The 22,302-nt window shown below is 47.7% G+C and overlaps 1 protein-coding gene across 2 annotated transcripts in view; it reads right to left on the bottom strand.

Annotated features, from left to right (window-relative positions):
• RASAL1 (RAS protein activator like 1) overlaps nt 1-22,302 on the bottom strand; it is a 66,712-nt gene that overhangs the window by 14,156 nt on the left and 30,254 nt on the right. The window contains exons 6-17 of one of the 2 annotated variants that reach the window (XM_083717127.1): nt 21,973-22,054; nt 20,697-20,834; nt 19,128-19,216; nt 16,830-16,947; nt 15,117-15,273; nt 14,618-14,682; nt 13,171-13,283; nt 9,357-9,549; nt 8,049-8,186; nt 6,706-6,850; nt 5,047-5,222; nt 2,238-2,375 (exon numbers count right to left, since the gene is read on the bottom strand). In XM_083717127.1, the coding sequence (XP_083573253.1) occupies nt 2,238-2,375; nt 5,047-5,222; nt 6,706-6,850; nt 8,049-8,186; nt 9,357-9,549; nt 13,171-13,283; nt 14,618-14,682; nt 15,117-15,273; nt 16,830-16,947; nt 19,128-19,216; nt 20,697-20,834; nt 21,973-22,054 (1,552 nt within the window). The remainder of the gene's footprint in view (nt 1-2,237; nt 2,376-5,046; nt 5,223-6,705; nt 6,851-8,048; nt 8,187-9,356; nt 9,550-13,170; nt 13,284-14,617; nt 14,683-15,116; nt 15,274-16,829; nt 16,948-19,127; nt 19,217-20,696; nt 20,835-21,972; nt 22,055-22,302) is intronic. The other variant, XM_083717128.1, reaches the window with a different exon arrangement.

Here is a 22,302-nt window from a genome sequence, read left to right as displayed (position 1 = left end):
TTGCCGCTGGTACAGTGGTACCCCAGGTTAAGTACTTAATTCATTCCGGAGGTCCGTTCTTAACCTGAAACCTGAGGTAACACTTTAACTAATGGGGCCTCCCACTGCCGCTGCGTGATTTCTGTTCTTATCCTGAAGCAAAGTTCTTAACCCGAGGTACTATTTCTGGGTTAGCGGAGTCTGTAACCTGAAGCGTATGTAAACTGAAGCATACGTAACCCAAGGTACCACTGTATTCTTGATTGCATTTCTGGGTAAGGGCTGTAGCTCAGTGGCAGAGTGACTGCCTGGCCTCAGGTTCGATCCCCAACAACACCTCTCTGTAGGGTTGGGAATGTCCCCTGCAGAGTCAGTGTACACAATATGCAGCTAGATGGACCAAGGATCTAAAGCTCAATATAAGGAAGCCTTCTCTGATAAGGGAAGGTCTCAGTGGTTAGACAATGTGTTTTCCATGCAGTAGGTCCCAGATTCAGTCCCCGGCAACTCCAGGTAGAAGCCTGCCTGGAAACCCAGAGAGCCACTGCCAGTCAGTGCAGGTAACACTGAATTAGATGGACTTGGGATGAGGCAGCTTTCTAGGGCTTCATTCTTCTATGTTCAAACATGCTTGGCAGCAGCGCCAAGCCTGCCATGGGTATCCCAGTGCCCACTGAGGCTGCTGGCGCTGTTCACAGTCACATCCTTTGTCACAAGCTTTGTCAGCAAGGACAAAATGGGGCCCGTAATGAAATTTAACAGAGAAGGATCATAGTGCCATGCTATAACATCTGCTTCACAAGTGGAAGGTTCCTGGCTGATACCCTGGTGAGCTGCTGCCAGCCAGTATCAGCAATAGTAATAATAACCATAATTTTATTATTTGTACCCTGCCCATCTGACTGGGTTGCCCCAGCCACTCCCGAGCTGGGTGGACTACTGGCCTGACTTTCAGTTTTTATATTTTAGAAGCTTATACTTCGCCTTCCCTGCTCCCCAAAATGCTTACAAAAACATATGTGGTGCAGCAGTTAGTGTTTGTCTAGGGCAGGAATCCCCAAACTCAGCCCTCTCGATGTTTTGGGACTACAACTCCCATCATCCCTAGCTAACAGGACCAGTAGTCAGGGATGATGGGAACTGTAGTCCCAAAACATCGGGAGGGCCGAGTTTGGGGATGCCTGGTCTAGGGCCTGGGGTACCAGGGTTCGAATCCCTACTGGGCCATGAAGCTCACTGGGTGAAATTTGGCCAGTCACTGACTCTCAGCCTAGCCAACCTCACAGGGTTGTTGTGGGGATTAAATGAGCCGTGTGCGCTACCTCGAGATCCTTGCAGTAAAAAAAAAGGTGACATACAAATGCAATCAGTTAATCTGTACAGAATAAACTATAGGAAAACATAGATAGCAACAAACTCCTAACGCAAGAATTGTAAGTTCACAGCAGGCCAAGATGCGCAATGAAAACTCCATCAGTTTTATTCGCCACTCCTCCTTCGTTGGTAATTCTTCCAGTTTCCATCGTTGGGCTAGTGATACTCTCGCTGCTATAGTTGCATAGAAAAACAGATTTTTGTCCTGTCTATTAATTTCTATACCTACAATGCCAAGTAAAAATGCTTTTGGATGGAGTATGCAGAAGTGGCAAAGTTGACTGGGAGAATCTGGAGCCAGAAAAAACAGGACTTCCTTAAGGATTGGAAGAAATATATGACTTATTTGATAGACAATTGCATTAATGTAATATCGCTTGTAGGTTTACAATAAGTTTCGTAAGGAGAACTATATAAATTATTGTAAAATGATTTAGGAAGGAAATAATTAGGAAATGAAGTTTAAAAGCATTAATTATAATAATAAAATGCAAGATCAGATAGCAAATTTGAAAATCACTAGACAGGATTGATGGAAGTCTCAGGCTATAATAGCCAAAATGAGGATGATGCGATGTGATGTGAAGTTTTGTTTGGAAAACATATGCAAAAATTAATAAAAATGATTTTAGAAAAAAAGATGAGCAATGAAAAGGGAATTCCTAAAGAAAAAGAGCAGCGATCACATTCTCGAAGCCAGATTAACTATGGTCGCATCCACATCCTACCTTGACTGGATGTACATATATAGCAACAATCCCCTATTGCAAGAATCGTAAGTTCATAGCAGGCCAAGAGGAGCGATGCAAAGGGAATTCCTAAAGAAAAAGAGCAGCGACCACATTCTCGAAGCCAGATTAACGATGGTCGCATCCATAGCCTACCTTGCACTGGATGTACATGGTGGACAGCTGCCCTCCATTTTCCCGCGTTGTGATCTGCATCATGTGCGACTGCTGGAAGGCATTCTCATCCACACGCTCCACGGCGCAGATCTGCTGGACGGGGATGGATGTCCGAACCTGGCCATGGGGGAAGAAACCCAACACACCGCCCTGTTCATCAAGGGGGAAACACTGCTCTCGATTCTCCAGCCCTTCCTCAGAAAGCATTTTGCCAATTTACGGGCACCACCCCAGCCAACACGGTGAACTGAGAACTGAAGAAGAGCTTGCAGGATCAGGCTAATGGCCCATTTGATTCAGCATCCTGCCCTCACAATGGCCAGCCTGTGGGAAACCAGCAAGCAGGATTCGAAAACAAGAGCCCTCTTCCCTCCTGTGGTTTCCAGCAGCTGGTATTCAGAAGTATTATTTCCTCTGACCTTTGGGCCAGAGCATAGCCATCATGGCCACTGATAGCCTTCTCCTCCATGAATTTGTCGCATCCTCTTTTAAAGCCAGCTAGGATTGGTGGCCATTCCTGCCTCCTGTAGCAGTGAGTTCCACAGTTCAACTGTGGCTGACGAAGTCGTTTCTTTCCTCTGTCTTGGATCTCCTAGGACACTGAATGTCTGCGATTTCCAGTTGTTATGCGAGAGGGAGAAAAACGTTTTTCTCTCTCCACTTTCTCCACCCAATGCATCATATTACCAGCCTCTACCAGGTCGCCTTAGGGACACGGGTGGCGCTGTGGGTTAAACCACAGAGCCTAGGATTTGCCAATCAGAAGGTCGGCGGTTCGAAGCCCCGTGACAGGGTGAGCTCCCATTGCTCGGTCCCTACTCCTGCCCACCTAGCAGTTCGAAAGCACGTCAAAGTGCAAGTAGATAAATAGGTGCCGCTCCGGTGGGAAGGTAAACGGTGTTTCCGTGCACTGCTCTGGTTCGCCAGAAGCAGCTTAGTCATGCTGGCCACATGACCAGGAAGATGTCTGCGGACAAACGCTGGCTCCCTCGACCTATAGAGCGAGATGAGCGCGCAACCCCAGAGTCGGTCACGACTGGACCTAATGGTCAGGGGTCCCTTTACCTTTACCAGGTCACCTTAACAAAAATGCAAAATTTAACCAACCCTTGCAAAAAATGCTTAGGGTCAAAGCATAGTTTGAAGTGGACTTGCAAACTCAACAAAACTTACCATGTTTAGTGTTACGATTGAGCCAACTCTTAATACTGACCACATTTCGCTCCAAATACAGGATTTTAAAACGGCTCTTTCCTTACAATGCTATCTATGATCTTTGGCGGGGTGCCAGGAGCACTTTCTGCTACCTGAAATTGCTCCTGGAAGTCCTTTGAAGGAACCAGGCCTTTCAGAACAGCTGAGGTCCTCTCAACGGACTGTGATTTTAACTCCTGTGGCAGTTAAAAAAGGCTTGAGACCAGCTCACAACTCATTATACCTTTCAACATTTCTCCAATGAAAATAGAGACAGCCTAAGGAAAAGTGGGACATTCTGGGGTCAAATCAGGAACCGGGACAGCTTCTGCAAATCTGGGACTGTTCCTGGAAAATATGAGGAACGGCTAAGGGAGCTGGGCATGTTTAGCCTGGAGAAGAGGAGGTCAAGGGGTGATATGATAGCCATGTTCAAATATATAAAAGGATGTCACATAGAGGAGGGAGAAAGGTTGTTTTCTGCTGCTCCAGAGAAGCAGACACGGAGCAATGGATCCAAACGACAAGAAAGAAGATTCCACCTAAACATAGGAAAAACTTCTTGACAGTAAGAGCTGTTCGACAGTGGAATTTGATGCCAAGGAGTGTGGTGGAGTCTCCTTTTTTGGAGGTCTTTAAGCAGAGGCTTGACAACCATATGTCAGGAGTGCTCTGATGGTGTTTCCTGCTTGGCAGGGGCTTGGACTCGATGGCCCTTGTGGTCTCTTCCAACTCTATGATTCTATGATTCTAGGGACACTTGGAAGGTCTGCAGTGCAGATTTTAAGGAATGTGTTGTGGTAGTGATGGGGCTCTTCGGGTCTGAAGCCCAATTTCAGCTCTCTAGGCCTTTCTCTCAGGCCACACCCCTTATCCACAAGCCACACCCCCTCACTGGCCCTTATTTACACCCCCTTTGAGTGCTTTCGCCTGGGTGGGATGTGTCCTTAAACTCTGTTCATGCCTCTTGCTTGTCTGGGCAGAGAACAGTGTCTGTGTAGAAGAACTAGGCCACAGTACAAAAGCAAATATGACCTCATTGCTCCAACTACTTTTCCTTTGGTCCCCCACACTTTGGAATGTGGCCCTTGGGATGCTGCCTGGAAGGCAATGCGGCCCCTGGCTGGAAAATGTTCGTCACTCCTGGCCCAGGCACAGCTCCTGAGAAGCAATGCTTCCTTGGGCAAAAGCTCTCTATTATGTATTTCGTGGTCTGTGTTTGCCTGAGCCTGGACTAAGGATTCTGAGCCCCTATGTTCTGATTTGATGCATGATATCCAATCACAGAACATTTAAGGATTTGGGCCTCTGCCATTGGCCCTTAAACTCTGAGTCACAATTCGCAGCTTGGAAGTTTAGACAGCCAATCACGTTGGGAGTGGGAGTGGCCCAGGCTTTCAGAAATGTATATAAGCAGTTGCTTTGCCCCTGTTGGGCAGTTCTGTTAGTTCAATAAAGGTTCTTGCTGTTATCACTCTGTCTTTGACTGTTTGCTTTGTTGTGAATAAGACACACCTTTGAACGGCCTGCAACTCTGAGTTTTTGCCTTCCCCTTGCATCCTCTGCCCTCTGCTCCCCGGAGAAAGGTGCCCACCTGCCACTCAGGAGATTTGGAATATGAAAGGCTCTCGTTGCTCAGCCAGAAGTAGCGTTTTTTGAAGGTGAACCGTGAGACCAAGTGGAGCCCCTCAGCCTTGCGCTTGTTGAGGTAGCCCTCCTTGACGGTGGCCGAGGGGTGGAAGAGCGTCCAGGGCTTCTTCTCACTTGCTCCTGGAGAAAGAAAGGGAGGCACACTGATTTCTCATATGCTGCAAAAACCTTGGAACCCTGTGAACACCCCTCCCGTTATTGTTTTGGCCAGAGCTAAAAACCACCCAAGACTCCTGTATAAGGCAAAGGTAAAGGGACCCCTGACCATTAGGTCCAGTCGTGACCAACTCTGGGGTTGCGGCGCTCATCTCGCTTTATTGGCCGAGGGAGCCGGCGTAAAGTTTCTGGGTCATGTGGCCAGCATGACTAAGCCGCTTCTGGCGAACCAGAGCAGCGCACGGAAACACCGTTTACCTTCCCGCCGGAGCGGTACCTATTTATCTACTTGTACTTCGAGGTGCTTTCGAACTGCTAGGTTGGCAGGAGCAGGGACTGAGCAACGGGAGCTCACCCCGTGGCGGGGATTCGAACCGCTGACCTTCTGATCAGCAAGTTCTAGGCTCTGAGGTTTAACCCACAGCGCCACCCACGACTCCTGTATACATGCATGCAAATTGTACAGGGCCGGCCCTAACATTAGGCACAATGAGGCAGTGGCCTCAGGTGGCAAATGCTGGAGAGGAGTCCCCTGGCTGTAACTCCTAAGCTCCCGGTGTAGAGATTGAAGAAGGCATCATTTTCTGTTCCAACTTTACCACTAAGAAGGGAATAGGGGTCCCCAAAGTAACCCAGGAGTCATAGTTTATTAAGGGTGCTTCTTGAGGGTTGTGAGAAGACCCCTCCTCTCCTCACAGAGCTACAATTCCCAGAGTGATTCAATCCCTCTTCCCAAGGAACTCTGGGAATTGTAGCTCTGGGAGAGGAACAGGGGCCTCCTAACAACTCTCGGCACCATCAACAAAATACAGCTCCCAGAATTCTCTGGGGGAAACCACGCGTGTTTAAAGTGGTACCATAGTGCTTTCCACGTATGGTGTGGATTGGGCCTTGGTCTTGTGGTCTCTCCAACAATGTGTATATTGGTATATATTTTATTCAGGTGCATGTATTGTTTTGCAAAGTGTGAATTAGGTAAGTTTGCATTTAGCATGTTTCCAAGCAAAATTCAAAGTGTTGGCACTGACCTTTAAAGCCCTAAACGGCCTCGGCCCTGTGTACCTGAAGGAGCATCTCCATCCCCATTGTTCAGCCAGGACACTGAGGTCCAGCTCTGAGGGCCTTCTGGTGGTTCCCTCACCATGAGAAGAGAGGTTACAGGACACCAGGCAGAGGGCCTTCTCGGTAGTGGCGCCACTCTGTGGAACGCCCTCCCACCAGATGTCAAGGAAACAACTATCTGATTTTTAGAAGACATCTGAAGGAAGCCCTGTTTAGGGAAGTTTTTTATGTTTGATGGTTCATTGTGCTTTCAATTTTGCTGGGAGCTGCCCAGAGTTTTTTATTTTTTATTTTTATCTTTATTTTTATTTTATGCAAGCAGAATCAAATTCCCACCCGTACCCTCAGTCCCAGCTTCCTGGACACATGGCCCATTAGAGCTCACCGTTCTCGCAGTCCACGTTGATGAGCCAATCCAGGAACTCCTTGACTTGCCCAATGCTAGACAGGATGAAGGGGTGCAAAGGTTCCATCCACTGCTCCTTGCCGTGACCCAGCTGAAGTCCCAGGTTGCCAATGCTCTGCACTGCCTGTGGGGGTGGGGGGTGGGGAGAAATAGGCAAAGAGGTGACTCCAGGGGAAGGGAAGGACCAGTTCATAAAAGTCTAGTGGGAAGAGTCTCTAAAGCTTGGCCTGCTGTGCCCTCACAGGAACCGAAATGATCAAAGGGATGAAGTGTCTCCCATGCGAAGAAATGGCACAGCATTTAGGAATTTTTAGTTTAGAGGAAAAGCAAATATGAAGCGGCATGATAGAGGTTTATAAAATTATGCACGGCATGGGAACAAGTGGTGGTTTTCCCTTCTCTCTCGTAACATCGGAATTCGTGGCCATCAAATGGAGCTGAATGTTGGAAGATTCAGAAGAGAGAAAAGAAAGTCCTTTCTTCACGCAATACAGTGGTACCTCGGGTTACATACGCTTCAGGTTACAGACTCTGCTAAGCTAGAAATAGTGCTTCAGGTTAAGCACTTTGTTTCAGGATAAGAACAGAAATCATGCTCCGGCAGCGCAGCGGCAGCAGGAGGCCCCATTAGCTAAAGTGGTGCTTCAGGTTAAGAACAGCTTCAGGTTAAGAACGGACCTCCGGAACGAATTAAGTACTTAACCCGAGGTACCACTGTACATAGTTAAACAGAGGAACTTGTTCCCACGTGAGGCAGTGATGCATACCCTCCAACATTTAACCAATGAAAATAGAAAGTTCTGTCCAACATTTCTCCAATAAAAAAGAGACGTCCTATTCCATACCCTCCAACATTTCTCTGATAAAAAGAGATATCCCCTCCAACGGTTCTCCAAAGAAAATAGAGATGTCCTATTCCATACCCTCCATCCAATGAAAATAGACATCCCTCCAACATTTCTCCAATGAAAATAGAGACGTCCCCTCCAACAGTTCTCCAATGAAAATAGAGATGTCCTATTCCATACCCTCCAACATTTCTCTGATGAAAAAAGGGGCATCCTAAGGAAAAGTGGGACATATCAGGATCGAATCAGAAAGCAGGACGGCTTCTGTAAATCCAGGACTGTCCCTGGAAAATAGGGACACTTGGAGGGTCTGGTGATGGCTAACAACCATGATGGTCAGAGGCAGCAATGCTTCTGAGTACCAGCTACTGGAACCCGCAGAATGGGAGAAGGCTCTTGCGCTCAGATCCTGCTTGCAGGCTTCCCACTGGGGCATCTGATTGGCCCCAGTGAGAGCAGGATGCGGACTGTTACCTTGGCCAAGAGCAGGAGGGTCCGGCTGGTCTGGGTGTCTGCATGCTGGTCTCGGAGGTTGAACAACTTGGGGGTCAGGATGGCCGGAGCAAAGAAGCGGAGGAAGAGGAACCCACTGATGGCAATGTATTTGGCATCCTGAAAGGAAAACAAAGATGCCCAGCGTGGGTCACATCCAGAAGTTAGGATTGATCACAAAAGTTTTCCATTGCCAAACAGCCATTGCTAAAGCATACCACACACCCAAACTAAACTTTGGGTTGCACCCAAGGGTTCCCTACAAAGAAGGATTTATTGTTGAACTACTCTGAGAATTGGGAGTCGCGGGTGGCGCTGTGGGTTAAACCATAGAGCCTAGGACTTGCCGATCAGAAGGTCGGTGGTTCGAATCCCCACGACAGGGTGAGCTCCTGTTGCTCGGTCCCTGCTCCTGCCAACCTAGCAGCTTGAAAGCACGTCAAAGTGCAAGTAGATAAATAGGTACCACTCCAGTGGGAAGGTAAATGGCGTTTCCGTGCGCTGCTCTGGTTCGCCAGAAGCGGCTTAGTCATGCTGGCCACATGACCCGGAAGCTGTACGCCGGCTCCCTCGGCCAATAAAGCGAGATGAGCGCCACAACCCCAGAGTCGGCCACGACTGGACCTAATGGTCAGGGGTCCCTTTACCTTTACCTTTACCCTTACTCTGAGAATTAAAGCTCTGTGAATGCAGTCTCTTAACAAATCTCAGCACCCTTAACAAACTACAACTCCCAGAATTCTTTGGGGGAAGCCATAACTCTTTAAAATGGTATCATAGTACATTCGTACCTTGGTAGTCGAACGGAATCCGTTCTGGAAGTCCGTTCGACTTCCAAAGCATTCAACTTACAAATCACAGCTTCCGATTGGCTGCAGGAAGCCGCAGAAGCCCCGTCGGATGTTTGGCTTTCAAAAGAACGTCCAAAAACCGGAACAGTCACTTCCAGGTTTTGATCGTTCAGGAACCCAAATGTTTGAAAACTAGGCTGTTCATAAACCAAGGTATGACTGTGCTTTAAATGTATGGTGTGAATGTGGCCAATGATGTGCTTACAGAAAGCACAAAGGGAGGGGTAATCACTTTGCTGAAGGGGCCCTGAGTTGTCTCTGCCTATCGTTGGGTCCAGCACCACCTACTGTTGACCTCCCTAACTGTTGCTTAACCAACCCCAGCAGAAGCAGCTTGGATCGCAGAACGCCAAATCCCTTGGAAACATGGATGATGAATGACCTCCCCAAGACTTGCTGTTTGGCGGAGGGAGTGGTTATGGGATAGAAAATGTCACACCTGATTCTCTGCCTCTGGGAAGTGGTCATCCACTCGCTTGTGCAGCTGTTTGAAAGCCACTCGCATGATGGGGGGACATTTTTCCGTAGAGCTCACGATGGACTCCACAATGTCACCCAGGTATCCTGTCAGCACCTCCAGGCTGCTTTCTCGGATCTGGGCCTCGGACAGGGAGCTTTTGAAAGAGATCCGCCTAAGAGAAATGGAAAATGCGGGGTTGGGATGGGTAGGCGACATGCACAAGAGACCCTTGACCCACCAACACATAACTCAACCACCACACAGTGCTGCCCCCTGCTGATTGCTACAAGCTCCAGACACAGAGAAGATATTGAAACTGAGCTCAGTTACTCACTGGAGCAGCTCTTTGGGATGTGTATGTCTTGTGAATTTGACAAGAGATTAGACTACCTGCTGCAATCGCCCACAGAGATGTTTGCAGAGTAAGAAAATACCAGCTCCATCTGGTCCGCCAGCCATGGCTGTCCCTGGACTTGCCACTGTAAGTTCATGCTTTGTTAACCTCAAGGCTGAGTTATTGTAATGCACTGTATATGGTCCCTTACTCTGCTGGTTTCAACCCACTGCAAACCCCTCTCAGCAAGCTGGGTTCCACCCAAACCTCCCTGCTTTTCAGCAGACAGACCCTCAGCAAATCCACGTTGAGCATCCCTGCCAATGTCACACTCTGGCAGCATCCCGGAGATGGTGTTGCCTAGCAACCGGCACAAAGACCATCTCTCCCAGGAAGGCTTCTATCTCTAGAGCAGGCATAATCCTTTCCATGAGCCAGCCCCACATCCTCAGTGCTAATGTCCTATTAGCCATTTCAGCAGAAATACCCTCCATCTGTATGACGCTCTTCTGCAGGCACGACTGAGGCTGCCGTCCGTCACATAACACAAGCATAGTGTACAAATATGTCAGCTGTTAACACTTGCCACACCACAGCAGCCTTATCACATGATTATCTGTTGTTGTTCTTATCTACATCCCACCTTTTCCGCACTCAAGGTAGCTTACCCAAATGAAGACAGCACAGATAAAATACGGAAGGCTAAAACATGTACAAAAGGTAATTGGAAAAAAGTAATTAAACTATAGAATTAAAACAAGATAAAAGCAGATTGATTAAAATGCAGCACACCACATATGCAAGCCAGTGATTTCACAAAAGCCTGTTGGAATAAAAGTCTTCACCTGCTGGCAGAAGGACAGCAAGGAGGGAGCCAGTCTGAGTTCTCTAGGGAGGGAGTTCCAAAGTCTGGGAGCAGCCACCGAGAAGGCCCTGTCCTGCATCCCCACTAAGTGTGCCTGTGAGGGTGGCAGGATTGAGAGAAGGGCTTTCCGCAAAGATCTCAGAGCCTGGGTAGGTCCGTATGAGGGAATAGTCTTTCAGATAGCTTGGGGGTAGCTTAGTACTTTTCTCAAAAAGCCTTGAACTGTATGAAACACCCATGTATCAACATTTAGAGAAAACAATAGCGGTGGTATCTACCCTCAGTGATAGCTGAGATTAAATATATATGTGTCGTCCAGTTCAGAAAGGTCTGCAATGTTTTATGTAGCTAAATTCAGAGAGACGAACATAAGAAGAATGAAGTGCAGGCGGGTGCTCACGCGACAAGACACAGTGATAACAGCAAGAACCTTTATTGAACTAACAGAACTGGACAACAGGGGCAAAGCAACTGCTTATATACATTTCTGAAAGCCTGGGCCACTCCCACTCCCAACGTGATTGGCTGTCTAAACTTCCAAGCTGCGAATCATAACTCAGACTTCAAGGGCCAATGGCAGAGGTCCAAATCCTGAAATGTTCTATGATTGGATATCATGTATTGATATGAACACAGGAGCTCAGAATCCTTAGTCCAGACTCAAGCTCAGACCACTGAATACATAACAATTAGACCCTGCTAAGTTGTTTATTTCGGTAGACAACATTTTGACAAATTATTGTTGCATGCCACCCCAATCTCTGAGGCGGGCGAGATTCCACAGGTTCCCGACGCTTACCCAGGGTTTGGTTTGCTTGGAATGATGGGCGGTAGAGATTGTGGGTTTTGTGGGATATCAACAATGTGATGCAGTCGCAAAATAGCTAACATGATTCTAGGCTGCATCAACAGAAGTATAGTGTCCAGATCAAGGGAAGCCATAGTCCCACTCTGTTTTGCCTTGGTCAGACCACACCTGGAATACTGTGTCCAGTTCTGGGCACCACAATTTAAGAAGGATGTTGCCAAGCTGAAACGTGTGCAGAGAAGGGTGACTAAGATGATCAAGGGCTGGAAACCAAGCCTTACAATGAGCGGTTGAAGGAGCTGGGTATGTTTAGCCTGGAAAAGAGGAGGCTGAGAGGAGATATGATAGCCATCTTCAAATATCTCAAGGGTTGTCACATGGAAGAGGGAACAAGCTTGTTTTCTCCTGCTCTGGGCGGTAGGACTCGAACCAATGGCTTCAAGTTCCAAAAAAAGAAGATTCCAGCTAAACATACGGAAAAAACTTTATGACAGTAAGAGCTGTTTGTCAGTGGAACAGTCTCCCTCAGGAGGTTGTGGACTCTCCTTCCTTGGAGGTTTTTCAGCAGAGGTTGGATGATGTTTTAGCTGAGATCCCTGCATTGCAGTGGGTTGGACTAGATGACCTTTGGTGTCCCTTCCAACACTAAGATTCTATATACAACCTGAGCTGGAAGGGCTCACAGAGTGAACACCCCAAGAAGGCCTTGCTTCTCGCGTAGCCACAGCCTTGCATCCCAGCAGAAATCAGGCATGGCTTTGTCTCTCAGCTGCGCAGCCTGCCTCTAGCTTCTAGCTGTCTCTCACCCACAACTCATTTCTGGCATTTGACCTTCTAGCCGCTGACACGCCGCCCTTCTGTGTCCCTCCCCATCCCCTCCTCTTCCTCCTCCCTCAGGCCGCCTCCTCAGCTGCCACCACCGCTGCCGCCTCTGGGCTCACGGGCAGCGTGGATGAGAGTCTCTCTCCCTCCCCCCCTCACTGAGGGGGAAGGGCCGATGGAACTCCTCGCGCCACGATGACGGCGCCAACATGCGTTCTCTCGCGTGGCAGAGGACCTCGAGTCGCTGCTTCCCTCCCGAGCCAAGCGAGCATGAAACCCGGGAAATTTAAGGGACATCATCAATAAGGGACAGCAGCGGGACACGGCACTGGGATAAGTGAGTTTCCTGCCAAATAAGGGACGGTTGACAGATATGCTTCTAACTAACAGCTGGGAGGGGGGCATCCATTTGATTTCTAGCACAGAGCCACTTCCTTTGTTACCTTAACGGCCCACACTTAAAGGACCATTACGGCTAATTCAACCATTGAACCCTTGCTGCATGCAGGAATTAGAAGGGTCTCAGGCATGCAGCCCTAGCAGCCCCAACCTCCAACTCACAACATTATTTTTGGACTCATAAATCATCTACCAGGCAGGCTTTCTTACTTCTGTTTTAATTAGCACTGTTAGGTGAGGAAAAAACCGCTACCTGCGAATGACACCCGTCCCGACGCACCACTGTTTTTTAAACATTTTTCTCATCGCGTTTGACACCCTACCCCCCATTTCTCAGCAGGCAGCCTCGTCTCACCTACAGACTTGCTCTGAATGTCACAGTGATGTGCTCTTCTTCCCACTCCTCCTCTCCTCAAACTCTTTCCATTCCAGCTGTCCCTCTCAAGGAATCCTGGAGCTGAGATCTAGTACCTGAGTTCCTTTCCTCCTCCCTTCCCAGCCGCTTTTCCTTTTCTGTCCTTTGTGAAACACACCTCAGCTCCCTCTTGAGTGTTCTTCCTCTTACCTGGTCCGGCTCGGCTCAATCTTGCAGGGATCCAGCTCCACGTACTTCTTCTCCTCGAAGATTCGGTTGATGATGGCCTTCAGCACCTCGTGGAGGTAAGGCATCCCCACCACCTGACAAATCACAGAGAGTTAGGATTAGGTGGAAAAGAAGGGGGTGGGGATATGTTTTCCAAAACACACATCCGGGTGGAAAGTAAAAAAATGACTAAAAACATCTCATCGGTGCTGAAATGTTCAAAGGGTATATAGATCCTTACTGCAAACTTGTATACTGGATATACATGTTAACTCACATTGTTTACCCCAAAGAATCCAGAGATTTCTTATGTTATTAATAGTCAGAGATCCCACATCTTTTGCCATAGGAACTGCAGTTCCCAGGGCATAGTCAGAGGAATAGCCAGAGGTTCCCCTTCACTTGCCATGGGAACTCTACAATCTATGAAAACTTCTGTTTTAGGGTTTAAGTAAAGATAAAGGGACCCCTGACCATTAAGTCCAGTCGTGACCGACTCTGGGGTTGCAACGCTCATCTCGCTTTATTGGCCAAGGGAGCCGGCGTACAGCTTCCAGGTCATGTGGCCAGCATGACTAAGCCGCTTCTGGCGAACCAGAGCAGCGCACGGAAACACCGTTTACCTTCCTACTAGAGTGGTACCTACTTATCTACTTGCACTTTGACGTGCTTTCAAACTGCTAGGTTGGCAGGAGCAGGGACCGAGCAACAGGAGCTCACCCCGTCGCAGGGATTCGAACCGCTGACCTTCTGATCGGCAAGTCCTAGGCTCTGTGGTTTAACCCACAGCGTCACCTGCTTCCCTGTTTTAGGGTTTAGGCAACCCTAAAATATTGTTTTCTTCATTGTAATGAGAGAGAGATATTTGCTTGCTCTTTTTTTTTAATAGGAAAGATGCCTTGAAACCCAGACTGGGGGAAAGGCTAGATCTCTCTCTCTCTCTCTCTCTCTCTCTCTCTCTCTCTCTCTCTCTCTCTCTCTGTGTGTGTGTGTAAATACAAGCTGATTTGTTCAACGCAACACACCGCTGACACTTCTCCCTTTTCCTTTCACCAAGTGCTTGCAAAAAAAGAGAGAAAAAGGGGTTTGTCCTGTTTGCTGTGAAATTTTTTTTTTCTTTCCTCTGCAAAGGGTGGTTCATCTCATTTCATGGCAGGTGTTTTGCCACCCCGCCTCCCCCCCCCATGGCATTATTCGCACCCGAAACCAAACCTCATGAAAATGTGGCACATGTTGCAGATTTGTTTATTTACCACCACCCTAGCAGCTCAGGGACAGCCCCTTCTGTTTCACACAGAGTGCAGAGAGAGAGAGAGAGAGAGAGAGAGAGAGAGAGGGAGAGAGAGAGAGAGAGAGAGGGAGAGGGAGAGGGAGGGAGATGGAACTCAGCAATACCCACCTGCTGGTTCTTCCTCCGCTATTTACTCACCTTCATGAACTGCTCCATGGATTTAGAAGCCAAGGAGTTGGAACGGAAGAGGGTGTTTGGATCGGCTGAAAGAACACAGAGGGGGTTTGCAATCAGCACCACGAGTGAGAAAATCTACCTGCGAATGACGCTGGCCCCCCTACATTAACGCGTTGGATTTTTCTCACACCATCTGCTTTCCTGCCCACTGGCCAACTCTGCAAAAGCAGTCTACTCCGTGTCTGGGTCCCAAATCGAACTCTTTAGGGACGGCGAAGATGCTCCCCCAGAACTGCTGCTTCCAAGCTTCGCTCTCTGCAACCTTAGGGGCTAGAAACTTGCTCGTATGGAAGAATGAAAACCAAGGTTTTCAGAAACCCAGGTTCTCTCTTTCGTGTTATGGAATTGCAGGGCTCACACCCAGCCCTAGGTGCCCACCTGGTCGTGCTGCCACAATCCTGGGCAACCAACCTCAAACGGCACACAGACGCACAAAGTGACATATGAAGGAACTACTTACTGGTTCTCGAAACCTCACGGAGGTTCACATAGTCCAAGAAAGGCAGCACCAAGCCTTGGCCAAGGAAGATCTTGACTAATTTGGTGGCTACGTCCTGGCGACTCTCCAATGAGCAGACCTCTTCCAGCAGGGCTAAGGGTGTGACGTCCTCCTCCTCCTGTAGTGAAGCAGAACATCTGCAAATGGCATACATATATATATATGTGTGTATGTATTTAAAACAGGTGTGGTGAACCTTTCTCAGCTCAAGGGCCACATTTGCTTATTTGCAACCTTCCAAGGGCCACATGCCTGCAGTGTTAGAAACTCAGATACAGTGGTACCTCGGGTTAAGTACTTAATTCGTTCCGGAGGTCTGTACTTAACCTGAAACTGTTCTTAACCTGAAGAACCACTTTAGCTAATGGGGCCTCCTGCTGCCGCCGCGCCGCCGGAGCCCGATTTCTGTTCTTATCCTGAAGCAAAGTTCTTAACCTGAAGCACTTCTAGGTTAGCAGAGTCTGTAACCTGAAGCGTATTTAACCTGAAGTGTATGTAACCCGGTGTACCACTGTATATAAGTTAGGCCCAAACAGCTTTTTAAACCAGGAATACAGTAGAGTGGCCACTTAGACTACATAACACCGGTCTTGAAAGACCTATATAGGCTCCCAGTATGTTTCTGAGCACAATTCAAAGTGTTGGTGCTGACCTTTAAAGCCCTAAATGGCCCAATATACCTGAAAGAGCGTCTCCACCCCCACCGTTCAGCCCAGACACTGAGGTCCAGCGCTGAGGGCCTTCTGGCAGTTCCCTCACTGGGAGAAGTGAGGTTACAGGTAACCAGGCAGAGGGTCTTCTTGGTAGTGGCACCCACCCTGTGGAACTCCATCTAACATGTCAAGGAAATAAACAACTAAAGTGGTACCTCAGGTTACAGACACTTCAGGTTACATACGCTTCAGGTTACAGACTCCACTAACCCAGAAATAGTACCTCGGGTAAAGAACTTTACTTCAGGATAAGAACAGAAATTGTGCAGCGGCGGCGGCAGCGGGAGGCCCCATTAGCTAAAGTGGTACCCCAGGTTAAGAACAGTTTCAGGTTAAGAACGGACCTCCAGAATGAATTAAGTTCTTAACCCGAGGTACTACTGTATCTGGCTCTTAGAAGACATCTGAAGGCATCCCTGTTTAGGGAAGTTTTTAATGTTTGATGTTTTATTATGTTTTTATATACGTTGGAAGCTGCTCAGAGTAGCTGGGGCAATCCAGTCAGATGGATTATTATTATTATTATTATTATTATTATTATTATTATTATTATTATTATTGAATAGGATGTCCCTATTTTCAGCGGAGAAATGTTGGATGGTATGAATGACTAGTTGCTGTCTGGGGAGTCACACAGCTCGAAAGTCGTGTTTTTCAACAAGACTTTTTGGTTCCTGAAATTCATTCTGATTGCGCAGATAAAATATCACGGGTAGAATTCTACAGGGTGTGTTGCTCGCGTATGAAAACAGTCAAGATACAAGGATCCCCAGGCATGCACCTCCAGATGGTGGAGGCGTCAGGTGACATTCCCCACCCCCCAAATTTCCTCCAGTGGAACAACCCCCCCATTTTTGCACCCATTTTTTCCACAATGCACCCGCCTTGACTGCGCCTGCCTCTTTTTAACCCCGTGTCTCTCTCATGCACAAAAAAGGAGGATAAACCATTAAGTGCCCACCTCTGCTGGGCACATGACGGACTCCACCATCAGGTCTATGAGTGGCTGGTAGTACCGGGAGGGCAGGATCCGATCCTCAGCGAGTCGCACCCGCAGTCTCAGCGCCCCCAGCTTCCCCCTGCAAGCAGAGAGCACAATCTACACCAGGAGGCTTAGTTTGATCAGAATCAATTATATACTTCCGGAGTTCACACGAAATAGATGACTTCTGGTAAACAAGTCGCCACAGTCACTAGAGGGCTGTGAAAATTTGTGTCCCTTGCTTTTTAAACTCCTCTACCCATGTACTAGCTGAAAACAAAGGGGCGTATTGGCATTATTGAAATATATTGGCATTATTTTCAGCTCCCCCACCTCACCCTTGTTAAATTATCTGCGCTGGCTGCTCATCTACAAAGAAAATCCGCCCTGAACTATTTACAGAGCCCTGAGCAACTTAGGTTCAGGGTACCTTAGGGGAAGTATAATTCATCTGTGGGTGAGTTATTATTGACGAGACTCATTTGGCAGCAACAAGAAGCCAAGCTTTTAGTGGCATCAACCCAGCTGTGTGGAATATCCTGCCAATAGGGATCTAGCAAGCTCCTTCTGTGCCAAACTTTGTACGCCTGCAGATTTTTTTTTCCTGTGCCGCCAGGCAATTAGGAAGCCTTCTTTCCATAACGGTTAGCTGATTGCCTGTGGTTTCAAATTTGTATGCATTTTTAATATACAGTGGTGTCCTGCAAGACGAACGCCTCGCAAGACGAAAAACCCGCTAGACGAAAGGGTTTTCCGTTTTGGAGGCGCTTCGCAAAACGAATTTCCCTATGGGGTTGCTTCGCAAGACGAAAAAAATCTTGCATCCCCCCGCGGGGTTTTTTCGCTTTTTTCGCCCTTTTCTTAAGCTGCTAAGCCACTTATCAGCTGTTCCGCTGATAAGCCGCTTAACAGCTGATCGCTGGAAGCCGCTTGACAGCTGTAGCGCTAATCCGCTAAATTGTCAATGGGCTTGCTTCGCAAGACGAAAAAACCGCTAGACGAAGAGAATCGCGGAACGAATTCTTTTCGTCTAGCGAGGCACCACTGTATAGAGATATCGTTGTAAGCAGCTTTGACTTTTTTTAAAAAAAAATGATATAGCGGTATTTAAATCACTTTACAAACAAAATAAATGCATTTAAATTTTAAAACACAACACTGAAAGCAGTTGAAATTAAATTGAGATTTAAAAAAGCAACATTGAAAGCAGTTGGAAATAAATTTAATTTTTAAAAAAACAATATTAAAATCAACTTAAAACAAATTGCAACCACAGCTCTAAGGTGGGTCCATCTATTTCACCATCCTGTTCTCACAGTGGCCAACCAGGTGAGCTCCCATCCACCTTGGACTACGATACTCCCCCTGGGACCTCAGTACCACAGCTCAACCTCTGCCCACCCAAATCCTGCTGTTCACCTCCGGCCCCTCAACCTGACAACCTGTCAGTAGACCCCAAACCTGACCCCTGGCCACCTGGCCACACCGAGCCCTGACATTCTTGTCAGTTTGCATTTCTTAGTACAGAAAGTATTGATCTGATGTGTAGAGGTCTTTCCTATTCTACTTAATTCAAGAGGCTTCTGGAAGCTTCTCTGTGTGAAAGAAGCAAGCAGAAGGTTCGTGATGTTTGGGTTATTCCTTCAGAGAAGCTGAGTACAGCTGCCTTAAACTGGTTCTGTTATCTCTTTCTGTCAAGGTCATGTGGACTATAAAAGTATCTCTCTCTCTATCTCTATCTCTATCTATCTATCTATCTATCTATCTCTAACTCTATATCTCTATCTCCTTCTGGTGTGGTGTTCTGCACATAATATGCTTAATGTTAAGGTTTAGACTTATTATAAGTTATTGTAAGTTTAAGTCTGCTGCAACTGGATTTCTTATGGACTGTGCCAATCCTGAATGTACTGGATTTGTGATCATTCTGCTCTTTTGCCTTCAGTAGCAGTAAAGCTCTGCTAGATGAAATACAACTGCCTCTGGTCTATTTTTGGGGAATATTGGGTCTACTTCCAGGTGGGGCCGAGTTGTGGTCTGGCCTCCTAACCACTCCCCTCAGCGTCAGGGCGGGATGGCGTCCCGTGTCACACTGGGGGAGACCCTGGCCACGTCAGGTTGCCAGGTGGCCAATCAGGATGCTTGGGGGCGTGGCCGGGGATGATTTAAGTTTTTACTCTGCTAAGTATACATCTGGAATCTATTCTGGATCAGTACTGAATAGAATTCCACGACAATACTATGCCACAAGAAGGCCAGAAGAGGTCCCACATTTACCCTGCATCTCCCTCTGTGCTGGTGAAAGGCAACAGGCGGTACCAGCCTTTGACAGGGGCCTTCTGCAAGGCATCCAAGGAGAACTCAACCTGCATGGATCAGAGAAAAATGACAGGTCAGTGCAGAGGTAGAGGAGTGCTGGAAGTGCAACAGCAGGGATCATTCTGTTTGCGACTCAAGGGTTAATTCAGGTAGGGCTAAAGGCTGGATTGTGCCTCTGATTATACAACTGGCTTGCAGGGATGGAGGGCAGCAAGGTGTCTATGAGCCTGTGTAGAAACTACCCTCCTGAGGTAAAATTCACATGTCTTGCTCCGCCCACCTTTGCCTCTGGCCCCGCCCACCACTTTCAGGTGACCCCCAGGAGGTTGCACAGAAAGGAATGTGGACCTCACACCTAACATCTTCCCTGTTCCCCAATTCAGTTCCTCAAGTTATAGTTCGACCCTGGATACCTCAGTTGGACAGAGGGTTGTGCTGATAATGCCAAGGTTGCAGGTTTGATCCCCGTAAGGGACAGCTGCGTATTCTTGAATTGCAGGGGGTTGGACTAGATGATCCTTAGGGTCCCTTCCAACTCTACAATTCTTTCAGCCCTGTCAAAGCAGCAGCCACAACCCCTCATGTGAGATGTAATGTCACTGAAGCAGTCAAAGACAACATTTCCTGTTTGCCCAGAGTGGACACACAGGGGAATATTGCTCCAGCCAGGAGGACTTCCTGTCACACCTGGTCTGGAGAATCCTCCCCCTGCGTGTGGCCAGGTAGATGGGTGTGGCCCTGGCAGGCCCTAAAAAGGGGGCTAGCCATGCAGCCATCTTCTTCTTTTCACCTTCTTCCATTTTTCCTTTTGGACTCTTCTGCTGGCTCTTAGTCAGCAGCACATGGCTCATCCTTACAGAGGATGGAAGCCACAAGGTAGAAAGTCTGTGGCCTAGCTCATACTTCTTTTCTCTACGCATGTACCTGTAACTACAGTGGTACCTTGGGTTACAAACACTTCAGGTTACAGACGCTACTAACCCGGAAGTAGTACCTCAAGTTAAGAACTTTACCTCAGGATGAGAACAGAAATTTTGTGGCGGCAGCGCAGCGGCAGTGGGAGACCCCATTAGCTAAAGTGGTACCTCAGGTTAAGAACGGTTTCAGGTTAAGAACGGACCTCCGGAACGAATTAAGTTTGTAACCAGAGGTACCACTGTACAAAATTAAAGGCTGCCTTCAGGACCATACTGTGAACTGAATGTAAGTAAACTTTTCCATTACTTTTAAAAGAAGACTGTTGTGTCATTGTTGTTTTTAAGAGGGAAATAAAGGGGAAATTTACCAGGAACAATCCAATCTGGACAAGCCAGACTGGATAGCTCAACTCAAATGATTCTTACGAATCCATCAACTAGCTTCCAGCAATGTGCAAGGGAATGCGCTGTGCTACCAGCTCACTAGCGTGCCTGAGGAAGGATAGTATTTAATCAATATATCCTCTCCTGCTATCCACAACATTCCCACACCTCAGAGCTTGCATAAGAGGGACCCAGGCCAGGCCAGCCTCCTGTGCCCACCACTCACCCGTCCCAGGAAGTCATTCTTGCCCACCATGTCCCAATCCCACACTTCTACGATCAGCGGGGTTTCCCCTGCGGTCCCCTCCTCCAGGACAAACTCGAGCATCTCATCCCAGCGCGGGAAGCGAGTTTTCTTGATGATCTGCAGAGGCAGGAGAATGCGGATAAATGAACCTGTTTAAGAGCAAACTGTTAAACCACCACCACAATCACCCCTGCCGCCTTGCCCACAGTGAGACACCTGCCCGTTTGTGTGCAGCCAGGTGGAGTTAGTCAGCTTGTGGTGTAGGGGTTAAATTGCCAGACTAGGATCTTGGAGACCCGAGTTCAAATCCCCCACTCAACCAATAAAGCTCATTGGGTGATCCTGGGCCAGTAGCTGCCTTTCAGGCTAACCTACTACACAGGGTTGTTGTTAAAAGGAGAATAGAGATGGGGGGGACCCTGTTCCTAGAGGGTGTGCATGTCAAAGACCTCTTAGTATTTCTGCACCAGGATTCCAGCAGGGAGCCTGTTTCCAGCATCCTAGAGGTACCCAATCAGCACAAAAGGGGACTTTGTTTTAGCCACTGAGAAGAAGCCTTCTTCTCACCTTTTGTGCTGATGGGAGCCAATCAGAATGAAAGAAAGACAGTCAGTCACTGAGGATTGGCTCCTAGGGTTGTTCTGGATAAGGTGCACCAGGAGAAGACCAAGTAGGAGTTGTTCTGCTTGCTCCAAAGCTAAGCATTTAGGGGCATTTGGAAACACAAGGAGCTTCAGTTTCAAGAGAACAGTGTGCAAGTTATGTTATGTACAGTGGAACATGATGGAAAATGCAGCTGAAGACACCCTGAAAGAAGATTTTTGGAGCACTCCGAATCATTTGCCTAGGTACGTGCACAGAAAATAGTGGATCTAGCTGGATCCATCTCCATGAAAGTAAAATAAAAATACATTTATATTATGGCAAATTGTGTGTGCATTGGGCAAAATTGCACCAAAAAATGTGTACATTAGGAGAAATTCATACTAATATGCTGGTGAATTTTCACGAGGGTTGAAAATAAAAAAACTCCTACACACAAGCTAATGCAAAAACATGAAGAACTAAGACAAGAAAAATGAGAAAAACAGAAAGTGAAATGATTCCCCAGTCCTCACTTCCTGTTCAGACTCAGACTTTCCCTGGGACACAATAACCTCTCTGGGCTTTGACTCCAGTTCTTATTTCCCAGGTCTTGGATTCAAATCCTACCATATGGTTCTGACACTTGAAACGCATCAGGGGCTATACTTACAGCTGTTTCGAGCACCTGTCCATTCCACAGGACACGGGCAAAGGGGTCTGAGGTTCCAGAGGTGTCCCGCGGAGCAAGGTCTCTATGTGGAGGAAGATGGCAGACGGATATCAGGAAGTATATTCCAACAGGGTTTTATTTCTTTATTTTTAAATTAACAAAAATGATATGAAGCTTTAGCAACAAAAGTTCTTAAAGGGGGCTCGCTGCCGAGGTTGACAAAGGAAGGTCTTTCCTGGCAGCGGAGGGTTTATTTCAGCCTTAGGTGTGTGGCTGTCTTCTAACAGCAAACTCAAATTCGGGTGCTGAGTGACAATGTTTACGTAGCCG

Source organism: Podarcis gaigeae (genome assembly GCF_964106915.1).
Source record: "Podarcis gaigeae genome assembly, chromosome: 16".
Lineage (NCBI taxonomy): Eukaryota > Metazoa > Chordata > Lepidosauria > Squamata > Lacertidae > Podarcis > Podarcis gaigeae.
This window is presented reverse-complemented; position numbering and strand designations above follow the sequence as displayed.